Source organism: Corvus kubaryi, unplaced genomic scaffold (assembly GCF_017639235.1).
Source record: "Corvus kubaryi isolate FWS band 111438036 unplaced genomic scaffold, C.kubaryi_AGA036_p1.0 37387, whole genome shotgun sequence".
Classification (NCBI taxonomy): Eukaryota; Metazoa; Chordata; class Aves; order Passeriformes; family Corvidae; genus Corvus; species Corvus kubaryi.
Genome location: NW_024581129.1, coordinates 2,048,353 through 2,062,772, shown reverse-complemented (window position 1 = coordinate 2,062,772; position 14,420 = coordinate 2,048,353). Strand labels below are relative to the sequence as shown.

Here is a 14,420-nt window from a genome sequence, read left to right as displayed (position 1 = left end):
CCCGCCCCGCCCCGGGGCGCGCGCGCGGAGCGGCGGGAACGCCGGGGGCACCCAGGGCGCGTGCGCGGTGCGGCTCGGGCGGGGCCGGGCGGGGCCGCAGGGAGGATTGGGCGCCCTGACGTCACCGCCCCGTGACGTCACGCCCGCCAGTGACGTCACCCCGCCCCGTGAGGAGGCTGGAGCGGGGCCGCCGGTGCCGGCACAGAGCGAGGAGGCGGCTCCGGCCCCGCCCGGAGCTCCCGCGGGCCTCAGCGGGCGGCCCGGCCCCGCCAGTCCAGCACACGGACAGACCGCGCTGGGGAGCGCTGGGACAGAGGAGACGGCAGCACCGCGGCTGCAATAAACACTGCTCAGCTGGGCTTAGGAACGAGAACCAGCACTGACGAGGGAGATAACGACGGCAAATTAAATTGAAGGAGATAAAACACATACAAGCACTAAATCCTCCTCTGCACCCGGCTGGAGACTGAGCTCTTACTAAACAAGCAGAACTCAGTCATCATTGCTTCCATCAGTTATAATGCCCCTCCAAGCCTTAAAAACTTCGTATTTCAATACAGCAAGGACATAACCAACTTGTCCTCACTGCGACGTTTCATCCAGTCCCAGGCGAACACAAAACTTTCATGTTCAGGAATGAAAAAAAAATATAAAACCAAACTGTTTTCACCATTTCATAAAGTGTTTATTGAGGATGGTAACACAGGATAAATCATGCAACAGCTCAGTAAAAAAAGGGAATCATTTAAAGGATGAAGAATGGTAACTGGTGCTGCTGATTCTGAAAAGTTTATAAAAAAAATATTAATTGTCCAAAAGTGACATTGAAAACCACTTGAAGCTGAACATGGAAATTGCTTATAAAGCATTCATTAATAAGAAAATGTAGATATTGTTTCAAATGATCACCCACAGATTTCTGTAATCAACAACTTACAAGTCTCCCATTCCTACAGCTGTAATGGTGGAGCAGGGCTGGACATCCAAGATATTTAACCCTCTCTTCCCGAACAAACAACACAGTCACAAACATTTGCCACTAAGTAACACGATCGCATCTCTCACCCCTCACGACCTGGGCTGCCAAGTGCTTTCATTATTGGGATGACCTTCCCAGACATCATGGCAGAACAGGAAAGGGCCCGTCCTTGTGGCCTCAAGTGATTTCCTCGCTGCCCTCTTGCCATCAGTCTGTTTTAGAAGGGGAACAACTACAAAATGTGACTGTTCCCCTTCTAGCACCAACATACATTTTGAATAAGGAACTCCATGTCAGCAGATGGCACAAAGACTGGGCACCAGCACATCACATCAAACATCGGTGGTTTCAGATTTAGAGTTGACATATATTCGCCTTTTGGAAAAAAAAATAAATATAGTGGAATGAAAACTGAATCAAAGGGAAACAACAGATGACTACCATCCATCAAGGATGCACATATTTGTGCACTGAAAAAAAAAAAAAAAGAAAAAATATCAGTCATTTCAAAGAAAATCTTGAAAATTAAAAAAAAAACGTTTGCACTTGTTCCTGGTCATAAACAATCTCACAAAAATCTCACTTTTGGAACTATTCCAATTGAAACCATACACTGAATTTATTAATACAGTATAAGTTTCTTTATGTAAAAAATCTTTATACATAGTAATAAAAAAGATAAAGGCAAGATGCATCAAACAGAAATCTGCTGGTTGTTTTTTCCTCCGTTCTTACAGAGCCGCTGATGACTACCTGCACTATAAAGAGCTGTGTTTCTGACTTTCTGTCTCAAGCATCTTCGCCTTTGCTTGTGATAAGGATTGTTCTGTCCAAGCATCCAAAAGGACAGATGCTGGTGATGTTTTGGCACTTACGCTGGCAAACTGAGCTTCTTTCCCTTGAGAACTGCAAGGAAAAGTGGGAAAGAAAACAGTCAGCAAAACAAAGTTGTGATGTAGGAGAAGCAAACACTGTTAAAATGTGCAAGGGACCGAAACCTTTCACACCAAATAGGCCCACTGCACACAGTCCTGCCAGACTGCCTCTCTCCTTTCAGTACATACTGGTAAAACTAGAATTAACAACTCTCATCTTGCCCTCTTGTGGCACTCAGGAATTCCCACTTTTCATCCTCATAGGACATACTAGCTGCTCACCACAGTCTCTTAGGAATTATGACTAAAACAACACAGCCCCATGCAGCTTTGTGGTTACATGATAGAAGTTGAAATGTGAGTAAGGGCAGAATTGTTAATGCACCCAGCAGAAGTGTCTGCTTCTACACTCAGCATGAACAGAAACATCCAAAACACTTTCAACTTTTATGGTATTTAAACCACTGAGAAAGGTGTGTCTGTAAGCACAGGACCTGCACATAACGGTGTAGATAGTCAGGGGATGCAGGAGGATCATGCTTATCCATGGAAGGCAACAGCAATATATACTTAGCCATACTTAAGTTTTTCCAAAAGTTCATCAGACCATCTATACATTTATATTCTACCCATACCCCAGAAATGCTCCCCGGAAGCAAAAATGTACTTGATAAATTAAGGATATTTCAGCACTAATTTGCACACAGAATTAACGAGCTCCTAATGCTGATGCAGCAGATCCTATGAACCTGTTAACTGCTACATTCCACAACCTGAAGCTGGAAGTTACTGCACTACTTACCTTTTGTAACATACAAATAGAAGAAGTCACAGTACAGAACGGTCTGGACCACACCAGCAACAACAGCTATGAGGTCAAAAAATCCCTCAAAGTAGTAGCGCCAAATCCAGTTGACTAAGTACAAGGCACGGTACAGACCCAAGAAGAAAAGATAGTGAGTAGTGATGGTCTCTGCTTCCCCAGTTTTGCTGATCATAAAAAGTTGAGGGAGAATAGCAACCGATTCCAGATAGATGGAGAAGGTCCACAGTATCTGAAAGGACAAAACCACAGGTAAATTCAACTGTCTTACTGGAAACAGTAGGACAGAAAACATTCTCACTCTCTAACAATGTTATGGATGAATACCTATTCATACAGGTACAGTATTTTGGCAAACTTTCCTTGGTACAGGAAAAACAAAGTGAAAGCTTCATAACCAGAGGATGGTAGGAGGGAACTCTCCTGGCAGACAGCAGACTCTCCAAACCAGTTGTCTGCTGAGCTGGCACACAACAAGTTCACTTGTGAGGGAACTTGTGTGCTTCCAGTTCACATTACCACGAAATACAGCTTACAGAGCCCATGCTGTGAAATCTGCAGGGAAGATGAAGTCCTTTTTCACCCCTAATGTTTCTCCATTTTTTATCTGTTTAAAGAATGAGTTAACACAGAGCAAAATCTAAAATACGTCTCAAAGTGTTGCAATTCAAATTCCCTTACTCTATAATAAATTCATTTAACCCCAATATAAAAATGCACCTCAGTCCACGTAAAACAAGCATCTGAAGTTATTCTCTATTTTGTAGGAAAAATTACCTGTTTGAACTCCCTATAATTACATTTTTAACATATTTTTTCTGCAATTAAACACACAGCTGCACTTTAAATATAATGCAATTCTTTTTATTAATCTAGACCATTTGCAATTCTATAAAATTTAAGTAGTAGTATAATTCCTTTTGTTTTCACCAGGTGGCACCAACTATTCACGAACTGCATTCCTGGGGATTTCTTTAACAAACAGAACAAAAGGAATTCTGAATTAATACAGCCATCAGAGTGTACTGGGAAAAACACAGTCTTCTGCTTAATGAAATAATCAATGCTGATCTCCTGAGGTGCCTTAAATTTGCACAGACATCTGCACCACACAGATTCTTTGAGGAAAGCATTAGCCTGAACCTATTAAACACAGACACCCTTCAACCATTTACCAGTCAGACTAAAAATGCTCATCTTCACATTCTAAATATTTTAAGGAAAAAAAAAATAATCTCCTACCCACAATCAACTCACCTCCAGAGGAGAGAAGTCATGATTGACAAGAAAGGAGAGCCCACCAACAGGAACTATCAGAAACTCCACTCGGAAGGTGTCATGGTTTCCATCGTAGGTGGCCTTGAACTTCATGTAGATCAGGTACACAGTGGCGTACGAGCAAGCGATGTAGATAAGCTGAGGGCAAGGAAAGAAAGAAACAAAACACCAAAACAATCCATAGAGGTTCCAGGATTAAATCACACTGCCTGAATAAGCACTAAGAGGAGTAAGTGTGGTCTTTTTGGATTCTTTGCATTGTTTACGTGGTTTAGCTGGCTGTTGGTGGTGCTTAACTTTTGTCAGCAGAGTAATAATTCAAAATGAGTGACTCTGGGCTCTACTGGTTTTGTTGCTTTAAAGGCATCACATGGTTGAACTGATTGCCCAAAGGTGAAGACCCTTTCCAGAGTAGACAGAACTAAGGAAGTGACTGGAGAAGGAATACATGTTCTGCAGCTGCAGGGGAAGCACTGGCCCCAAACCTTTAGGTTAAAAATGTGCAGGTGCATAGACACAGTAATAATGGAAGGGGCCTTTCTACATTCAAAATGCCCAGCGTGGTGTGGCTCATGTGGCAATTAAAAAAATATTCAATAAGCCCCATTCAGACAACCATTTACATATCACAAACAAGCTGATTTGCTTTGGACCTTTAAACATCTCTAAAATCTGAAGAGTGACAACTGGACACTGTTCTTCACCAGCCACCAGGCCACAAAACCTGCAAGACTAACAGACTATGAGAAGCAATGAACCAGAATTCAGTCTGAGCTGATGTCTAACCATTTTGAATGGTCATGGCACAGTACACTTTATAGCTATTCCCTGTGGAATGAGCAAAAAGCTTGATTTTACAGGTGAGAAAACAGAACCAGAGAGAATCTAAGACTTTCTAAAGGTCAATCTGCCATCATCAGGACAGAGCTCATTGTCCTGGAGTCAACACAGTACAGCAGAGTAGACAAATATTTTAGCTTCTGCCAGTTCCAGCACAAAGATTAAATGTTCCAAACCATTTATCACATTAAAAAAGGCTTCTTTGCAACGGAGAAGTAACAGATTAAAAATCCAACTGTTTGCAGATGCTATTAATCACTAAAAGCTCTGCTCACAGATACAAAATCCTACAAATACTGTATTAAGGAGCTCAGAATCCAAAGGCTCTGCTACACAAGCATCCCAGCTGAGTAAAGATAAAGGACGACAGGACAGGATACAGAGAACCTTTACTACAGATGTAAACTAATCACAGCTGGTATAGTCATAGGAGACACTAAGGAAGTGTGAATGAATCCAAATTTCTTATATTACAGATTTCTTCATCACAAGAATCTCAACTCTCGACTTCTCAACTGAAGTTCTCTCAAGTTCTCAACTATTCTCAGTGACTGTGTAACATTATATACTCCTAAATGTATGCAAATAAAACACAAAGTTGTGTTGGGATACTCAAGCAGCTTCATCTTGACACTACAACAATGGGCTGAAAAGACAATTATATCCAACAGTCTTTCTAAGCAGTAACCTTTGAAACTGAACCATTTTCAAAGTTAGTATTTCCACATTCATTCTTTTTCTGGTTAGGAGGGCTGCAGAACAAAGATGTGGTCATGGCCCTGAATCACAACCAATAAATAAATAAATAAATGGCAAAACCCCCCCACCTGCTCCTTTAGTGCACCTAACAGTACCTTCCAATCAGAAACTGCAGATGGAAAAAGCTTCTGTTTCAAGAATATTTTATTTAATCCATAGCCCTTCATCTATACTGTTAATATTAAAACTTAAGCATACACATTTCACTTGTTGGAAAGCAAGTGTGAGCTTAAGACACAAAATTTTATTTTACAGTATTATTTCCCTAATTCTTCAGTACGATTTGCCTTATTGATTATTTAGTCTTTCCTCTTGGCAAAGTTATACTGCCCTCTGAATTAAAGCTGAAAAGCATCAGGAAAATCCAAGAATAAAGGAATTGGATTTAAAAAGCACAAACATACTGCCCTCTCCCAGACTACTGCTTTGTTTTCTTGTACTCAGCACCAGAAATTGCAGGAATGAATAAGAAGTAACAAACTCAAATTCAGGCTCACTGACATTCAGTGGGCAAGTGACAGGGGTATAACTCACAGAAGCTACATTCCTTAGAGCTCACTCCTGTCAACTTTTGATCAGCCTCTGACCAGACACTAGCTGCAATTCTGGCAGTGCATTCTGAATACTAATTTACCTTGTAGTGAATAAAGGAGATTTAGTTGAGCTTTAATGTCTCAGTTGAGGAATACAGTTTATTTGAACTGTTTTTCCAAAAGCTTTTATTTTCAATAACCACAATGCCATTTGTTCTAAATGTCACAGTCCTGATACAAACAGTTTTTTTAAAATTGGATGTGGAGTGCAGCAAAAGAAGCAGGATTTTGAGTCCATCTTCCACATTCTTTATCTAAAGCCCATCTAGAACTTACTCTGTAACAATTGTGCAGTGGGTCATTCAAAGTGGCTTTTATTAATGAAATTATGCACTCTGCATGCAACATCACTGGCTTTTCTAACTCTTCAGTATACTCTACCTTCATAGATGTGTTATACAATGAAATGAATGAAGTGAAGAGGTCCAGGTAACGAGTAGTGAAGACCAGTGCAAACAGAAGCTGGCTTTTCCCAGAAATACCTGAAGTGACAAAGGAAATAATTAATTATTCAGAAAGTGATGAGGTGCTTTGAAACACTTGACACCCGGGATGAGAAAGGATATATCCTTCGTTTTTAAGCAACTTGATTACAAAATTAGAACAACATCCAAGTTCCCAAGCTGTACAAACAGAATCCTAAGCCCATATAGCTCAGTAGTGTGAACGTAAGTTACCTTGTACTGCAACAGGTGCTGGCACTACACAAGGTTTAGAAGTTACAGCAGGTAGTGTCATCTCCAAAAACATCACCTGCAAGCTATCTGTTCTGTATTATCACTGGGCAAGGCTGCATTAGTTTTCAGTTCTCAGCTGTCACATGCCTCAGTACAATCTTTAGATGCTGAATAACTGGAAAGGCACAAGGGCAATAGACAGAACAGACCCAGTGACAAGCAGAAGGTATGCGGGCACCAGTAACGGGATTTTAGAGGAATACATAGATTTTAAAACATAAGACAATTCAATTCACAGACTCAACTGGCCACATGGTGAGAAAAACATCAAACAATCAAGCCCACATGTTACTATGTACTAAAAGAAAATTTTAAAAAGAGAGGGAAGTGAGAGAAAATGTCAGATATCTACACTGCATCTTCAAAGCAACTTTCGATTCTAGGTCAAAGCCCCAATGTCAAAACGTTTGTTTGTACTTAACTTCAGGCACTAGAGCACAGTTAGAAGCATAAAAGCTTTGCACAATCAGTCACTAAAAGCTTCTGAAAACTGAGGCGAAGCATCGCTCCATAATACTGATGTGGTGGTGTGTCACAGCAGGGGGACAAAACAACCTACTCTGTGCCTCTGTCTTGTTATTCCAATTACTCTTGTTTTCAGTCATCCAGGGTGAAAATAATTGAATCTGTTCAGCTAAGCATGCAAGTCTTGTTCAAAAAACAAGAGGGAAAAATACTCTGTAGGGAGAGGGTTATGATGCAAGGCTGAAAGTCCCTGTCCTTTTATATAGAGATATTTCTAGAAAGGCTTTTGTCAACAGTGCCATAAAGCAATTAGGAGAAGGCAGTCTGCTATGGCTATTGAAGTCCTTTTTCACTCCAGCTTAAGGAACATGGAACAGGCTGCTCCAGATGAAGAAATTTAACATATGAAGTACAGGAATGGCTGAAACAGTAACAATTAGAAAGGGGGGTGTTTGCAACTTTCACATGTGAAATGTCTGCAAGGTGAGCCTGATGTACCACCAACAGAACAGCTCAAGTGCAGTACAGGGAACATAAACCACCTCAAAACCTGTGGGCTGTAAAGCTGTAAAACACAAGCTGCAAGTATAAAAACCAAAACAACCCTCCCCCACAAAAAAAAAAAAATCACAAGCAAACCACTTCCCAAAGTTTAGAAAAAAATACATTTGACATTTCTTGAACTACAACTACATTGCATAGACAGCTGAAGCAGCACTCCGGGCTCATCCCAGGTGTGCTTGTTGGCATCAGGACTTGTCAATAAAACCTCCCAGCAAGCAAAGCTGTCCTAAGGTCAGAACCCACAGGACAAAGAAATCCACCTGGACAGATTACAGAACAGCATCTCACTACAGAATATAATTAAGCTAAATTATTTAGCATGCTATTTTCTTTTAGCAAATAACTGGGGGGGGGAAGAAGCATATAAGAGACATTAATTATTGATAACAGCTATAAATTTGGATCTGGATGTACTGTCACAAATACATATAATATACTTGACAAATTCTTCTAAGCCATTGCCAGTCTCACCTCCTCAACCCCAAAGTTGTAATTTTTATTAAGACTTTCAATACTCACTGATTTTTGAATCTTCAGAATAGTCATAAAATCCTGAAACCCACCCTAGACCCAAACTAATTTTCAAGTTAATTAGACTAGACTAGACTAGGCAAGGTTTAAAGTGTAAACCAAAGGCCTGTGAAGGGACAGGCAATCTGGGAGAAACATCTAAACCATAAGCAAAAACAGGAGGAGGGAACAGGTAAACACACTCTTGTACCACTGATGCAAAACTTGAGGAAATGTGTCAATATACGTGTCACAGCACTGACCCTGGCTCACCATTGGCAACTGCAATACACTGAGGCTACAGTGATATTCTTATCCTTCTCCCTTTTCCTTTTACTCCCACAAACATTATACTTAGTTCTTGAGCTAAATAAAAATGGTTTTATTTCTTTTTCTAAAGCTCTGGGCTCGAATTTGGAGGAGCCAAACCTCTCCGTTCTGTTTCATCCTCACACCTGGAAAAACTCCTTCAACTTCTGTGCTCCAGCTTGGCTGAAAGCCATAGCATGAAACTTTAATTCAGGTGATTTTCACAGCCAGGCAGGAGGGCAGAGCTGAAATTGTAGTACTTTCTTATCAACTTCATTTTGCCGTGGTGAGGCAGGTAAGAATTAACAGGCAGGAGCAGAGACACTGAGCTGTGGAGTGTGTACAGCACTTACCAACTATGAACAGCACATCACAGCCTTAAAACCCACAAACAAATCCTCTCTTAAGGAAGGGCAGTCCATACTTTGCCACGGAAACTTCGCAGACTTTCTAAAACAAAGTAGTTTCGTTCTGTACCAAGTCCACATCAGCCACAGAACCACAACTTCTTTGGTTCTGCTAATAACATACTAGTATTAAGACTCCTGTGCTACCAATTTAAAAACCCAACCTAATTTTAAAGATAAATTTTCCAACTGACAAAGAGAATACTTTCCTTCAAAGACAGAGAAAAAATTCCAAAGCTACCTAAAGCAGCAGTTTTTGAAAAATACAGACAAATTAGCAGCAGCCTATGGCAGAGTACTGTCAGAAATCTTCATCTTCGCATATTATCTGGTCCACAGCAGGCACATAAAATAGAGACACAGCTACATTACCTAGCAAAAGTACTACACATTTACTACCTACATCACTTTTTTAGAGCATACAGCATATAATTTGACAGCACTGCAACTGCAGGTCACCTTTAACACTTGATAAATGACACAGAGAAATGCAAATCAATTTTCAGGCAGTGATTTGCACTGCAAACAATGTAATTTGACTTGAAATGGGTAAGAAAATGCAGTCTGAACAGGACAATGTTTGAAAGCATGGGATTCCTCTAGTCTCATGAATTTCCTAATTATGACATGATGTCAATAATGGAGTTACCTACTACATGCTCCATGGCTCTTCCTAATGACTTTTGAGCTGTTATTTTGAGTAGCAAACATTTTCCCAAATTCTAAATTTGGAAACTCCAATAACCAGACATGCAAAAAATTGTTTCCCTGCCAGCTCTAAAATTCTGAAGTCATGATTTGATTTGCTTTCCCCTTGTTCTCTTTTCAACCTATTGACTAAATTAGAAAAAAAAAAAGTTAAGTTTCTTGAACACTGAAAACACAGACTGATTCAAAGTGCAGATGAGCTTAGTCTCACCTATCTTCCTCAATTAGAGGAGTCACTGCTTAAGAAAGGCAATGGGGACTATGAGTCTTCAAAAAACAGCAGGTTGCAGCAGAGGTGCACAGGCTGTCTCCCTCATTTCCAGCTGATTTTACAGGCCTCTGCGTTCCCCCGGAACAAAGGCCTCAGACACACACAGACACAACCAGAAGAGAGGAGTCGGCACCATGTGGTTTGCCAGCTCTTCATGGATCACAGGCTGCAGCTCAGCCAGCAGTTAGAAGCCCTTATTTATTTTCAAAGCCTCTACTGCTTCAAAAGTCACAGTTCAAGCAGCAGCTGGTTTGCCCATGTTTCCTTAGTCACCAATAACCACAAGGTATAAGATTATTTAATTTATAAATGGCTCTAATAACCATACAATGTAAAGGAACAGCATAAAGCCCCCTAATAAGAGGCTCTTCGTCGCTGCTCAACATTAACTGGTAACTACTTAGGGGTTACTGTCATGCATGACTTTACAAACATATGCAAATATATATTTACAAAGTTTTTATCAATAGAAACCTCAACGGACAACAATGAACCACTAGGAGGAACAGAATAGAGCCCCAAAAATAAAAATCTCATTCTAGACAATCTTGTTAGGCCTCAGACACCAATCTCACAGCAGCAACATGGGTCTGGATTTACTCCTGAGGACTCAGGCAGAACTGGAAGACACCAAAGAAACAACCCCTGACAAATACATCCCTGTTTCTTCTTTTTTTTGCTCAGGAAAATGAATTAAGCAAATATTTTCTACTGAAAGACCTTATGCATGTGTGTTTGTGGCCAGGGATGCTGGCTTATTTGAGAAAGGGAAGAGCTGAAGGCCCTGTGTCATACAGGCCATTTATTTTTCTGTCCTGGAGAAAGCTGTACCAATGATTGGTGTGAGGCTGCTTTCTTATGAATAAACCCCTAGCAGCAGAGATTCTCAATCACAACAGGCTTAAGGAAAGCAGCATCAGATCACTTTTTAAGCAGAAAGACGGGACCAGGTCACATTGTGCTATACTGTGTAAATAACCTCACATCCAAAGGTCACTTAAAAATTTCTCTTGGCTCAAATCCTATCTGAATTTCAGCTTTGCAACAGAATTTCTCATTTTCCTTCTTCAGACAGTAAATGATATTCAGTTTTTAGATCATTAACCCTCTTGCAGTTTGTAATCTCAACTGCCTTTCTCAAACACAGGACAAAACTCTACGCAAGAGTTGGAGGAGGCAAGGCCCTCTCCTGCCAGATCCAGGCAGGATTCCTGATGCACTAGAGCGTGAGCCAGGTAAGTTCATCAGGAAGGTGCTCTTGTGCTCCATGACGTCAGGAACAATAGTTCTGCACTACTGCTGCATGTGGGCCATGGAGTCATTTCCCTGACCTCTTCTGTAAATTTAAGAAGAGTTTTTACTTTAAGTGTGTTTAAAACCAAAGCTATTAGTTTACTTTATAAAAACCAAAACTATTCATTTACTGGGTTTTTTTGTGCTATCAAGTGATTAGCCAGTGATTTGACATGAAAACATACAGAACCTCTACTTCCTCCTACCTGTAGTGTAAATCTCTTTCATTTCCCCATTCTCAGTTATTTCAAGTTACAACCTCAACTAATTCTTCTTGCTTTTAACTAAAGACTTTACAGATACATCTTTTCAACAGTGCTAACGTGGTATTTGAACAGTATCATCAACACATGGCAAACTGATTTCAAGAACAATCGCCCTCACTAAAGAAGCAGAAGCTCACGGGAGAGGAGGCAAAGTCAAGCTCAGAGTCAAAGCCCCGTGCACAACGAAAGCGGTATTCCCAGGGTGTGTGGTCCGATCCACATAACACACAGCGCACGGAAATGCCCATTTTGAATGACAACAACCCCCAGTTTTCTGAGAGAAATCAGCTACGCTGCAGTTATGGGAACTGCCTGCAATTCCCTCCAACCACCACACCGTACAGCCGAAGGGGGAAAGCGAACCAAGGCACAGGGAACTGGAGCATGCCCGTTCCGAACGGGGGGGAAGCGGCAGCGGGGGGCGGCGGAGCGGGGCTCGCCCGGCCGGGACCCGGCGCAGCTCCCGCTGCCACGTCACACAGGCCCGCGGCTCCCGCCGGGAATCTCCCTCCGACCGCTTCCTACTGCAGCTGGCCCGGCCAGCAGCGAGCCCTCCATCAGCCCTAAAAGCGGCACGAAACACAGTTCAATTCCTGCACAAAAGCGAAGGAGAGCGGGAGTGTGAGGCCGCTGCGGAGGGACGGGAAGAACGAGGAAACTTCAGAGGCTGCGAACCGCGAGTCAGCGGCGGCCGGCGCTGCACCAAACCCGGGGCTGCCGCGTACACCGGCGGCCCAGAGGCCGGGCGCAGCCAGGGCAGGCGAGGGGAAGGGACGGAGGGACGGAGGGACGGAGGGAGGGCGGCTGCCCGCTCCGCGGGGGACGAATTCCTCCCCTCCTCCCCCTCCAAACCGGCCTCCCCATTCATTCGCCTGCCGCCGGGCAGTTACATAAGGAAGGAGCGACCCTCCCGGAGACAGCCGGAGCGGCGGTGCACAGGGATTAAAGTACAAATAATGGCAACCACAACACCTTTCAGGGAATGGCAGCTCCCGCCGGCGCACCCCCACCCCGACGCGGGGATGCGCCTCCTCCTTCCCCCTCTCCCGGCGGCTCACCCGCTTCGCCAGCGCTGGATTTGGAGCGGGCCGAGTCACGGGGAGGTCAGGAGGAGGGCAGAGCCCACTCCCCTGCGCGGACGGGAGCGACCGTCCCTTTTCACCTGCCCGGGCCGAGTTCTGCCCGCCCGCCCCGGGGGCCCTCGGGGACGCCCCAGGGGGGAAAATGCCCTCCCCGCCTTTCCCTGCTTCACCAGGGCCGCCTCCCGGGCCAGTGGGACAGGCGGGACCCATCCCCCCCAGCTCGCTGGGCTCTCCCCGGGCCGCGGTCCTTCGGGGGCGATCGCAGCACCCCGCGGCCGCGGCGAGCTCGGGGCGATGCCGCCCGGCCCCCGGCGGGGCTCCCGCGGGGCTCCGCGGCCCGGAGCCGCCCGGCCTGTCCCGCCCCGCGGCCTCCGCACGCACCCGCGCAGGAGCGGCTCTTCCAGATCTTGAGCAGCAGGATGATGATGGCCGCCAGGTGGGACAGGTCCCCGGTGAGGCGGAAAATGTTCATGGCGGCGACAGAGGCGGCGGCGCAGCCGGAGCCGGGGAGCGAAGATGGCGCAAGCTCAGCGGGCACCGAGCGACGTGGCCCGGGGACGTGGCCAGGCAGCCCCGCGCCGGTGCACGCCGGGAAGCGGGGGGAGCGCCCGCCCCGCCCCGCCCCGCGCCGCCCTCACGGCGGGGCCGCCCCGGCAGCCGCGGGCCCGGGCGAGGGGAGCGGAGCGACCGCGGGACTCAGCCCTTGGGGCGGCCGCGCAGCTGATATGTGTGTGTATATATATATTTAATAGCGAATATAATATATATTTTATTATAGGTATGTTTTATTATGTTTTGTAGTCCAACAGTGTGAAAATCTACATCAGCTACTAGTGAGGGTCCAGCGGAGGCCATAAAGGTGATTGAGGGGTCTGGAGCGTCTCTCTTAGGAGAGACTGCGGGGGCTGGGGCTGGTTTGTCTGGAGAAGAGAAAACTGAGAGGGGATCTCATCAATACATATAAATATCTCAAAGGTGGGTGCCAGGAGGCTCACAGAATCATGGAATCACAGAATAGTTTCAGTAGGAAGGGACCTTAGGGATCATCTCGTTCCGCCCCCTGCCACTCACTAGACCAGGTTACTCGGGGCCCTGTCCAGCCTAGCCTAGAACACTGCCGGGGATGGAGCAGCCACAGCTTCTCTGGGCAACCCGTGCCAGAATGGTGCCAGAATGGTGCCAGACTCTTCCGTGGTGCCCAGTGACAAGACAAGGAGCAGTAGCCATAAACTAAAACACAAGTAGTTTCACCTCAGCATGAGGAAGAACTTTCTTCATGGAGGGTAGCAGAACACTGGGACAGGCTTTTCAGGGTCATGGATTCTCCCTCCCTGCAGACATTCCAAATACGTTCCTGTGTCACCGCTCCAGGTGACCCTGCCTTGGCAGGACGGTGTGACTGGGTGATCTCCAGCAGTCCCTTCCAACACTAACAATTCTGTGATTCTGTGTAAACTTCCAAGAAAAAAAGAAATTATTTCTTCAATAAGAAGCACGCTGAAGCACTCTTCAAAAGAGCACGCTGCCTCTTCAGAGTCTTGAATCCCTAAAACAGGACCAGCATAGTTCAGTGGGCAGTTCAAAGAGGCATCTCCTCTTAATAATGCTCCAATGTTCTCTGTAAAAAAACCCCAAAAATCCAAACAATAACAAAGAAAAAT

At 44.5% G+C, this 14,420-nt stretch overlaps 1 protein-coding gene across 1 annotated transcript; it reads right to left on the bottom strand.

Annotated features, from left to right (window-relative positions):
- Positions 1–661: 661 nt before the first annotated feature.
- KDELR2 (KDEL endoplasmic reticulum protein retention receptor 2) lies at positions 662–13,344 on the bottom strand. The gene is made up of 5 exons (XM_042037209.1): positions 13,141–13,344; positions 6,529–6,629; positions 3,935–4,093; positions 2,657–2,909; positions 662–1,885 (listed from the first exon to the last, which is right to left on the bottom strand). Exons 1-5 carry the CDS (start codon positions 13,229–13,231, stop codon positions 1,851–1,853), a joined length of 639 nt encoding a protein of 212 aa, XP_041893143.1. The 5' UTR covers positions 13,232–13,344; the 3' UTR covers positions 662–1,850.
- Between the last annotated feature and the right edge of the window lie 1,076 nt (positions 13,345–14,420).

What these genes read in the sequence shown, in the direction of transcription:
- KDELR2 (XM_042037209.1), bottom strand. Translation starts at nt 13,231, where the DNA reads ATGAACATTTTCCGCCTCACCGGGGACCTGTCCCACCTGGCGGCCATC. An exon ending in GAAGAGCCGCTCCTGCGCGG is followed by an intron (nt 6,630 to 13,140) that starts GTGCGTGCGGAG and finishes TTGTCACTTCAG; the next exon opens with GTATTTCTGGGAAAAGCCAG. An exon ending in TGTATAACACATCTATGAAG is followed by an intron (nt 4,094 to 6,528) that starts GTAGAGTATACT and finishes CCTTGCCCTCAG; the next exon opens with CTTATCTACATCGCTTGCTC.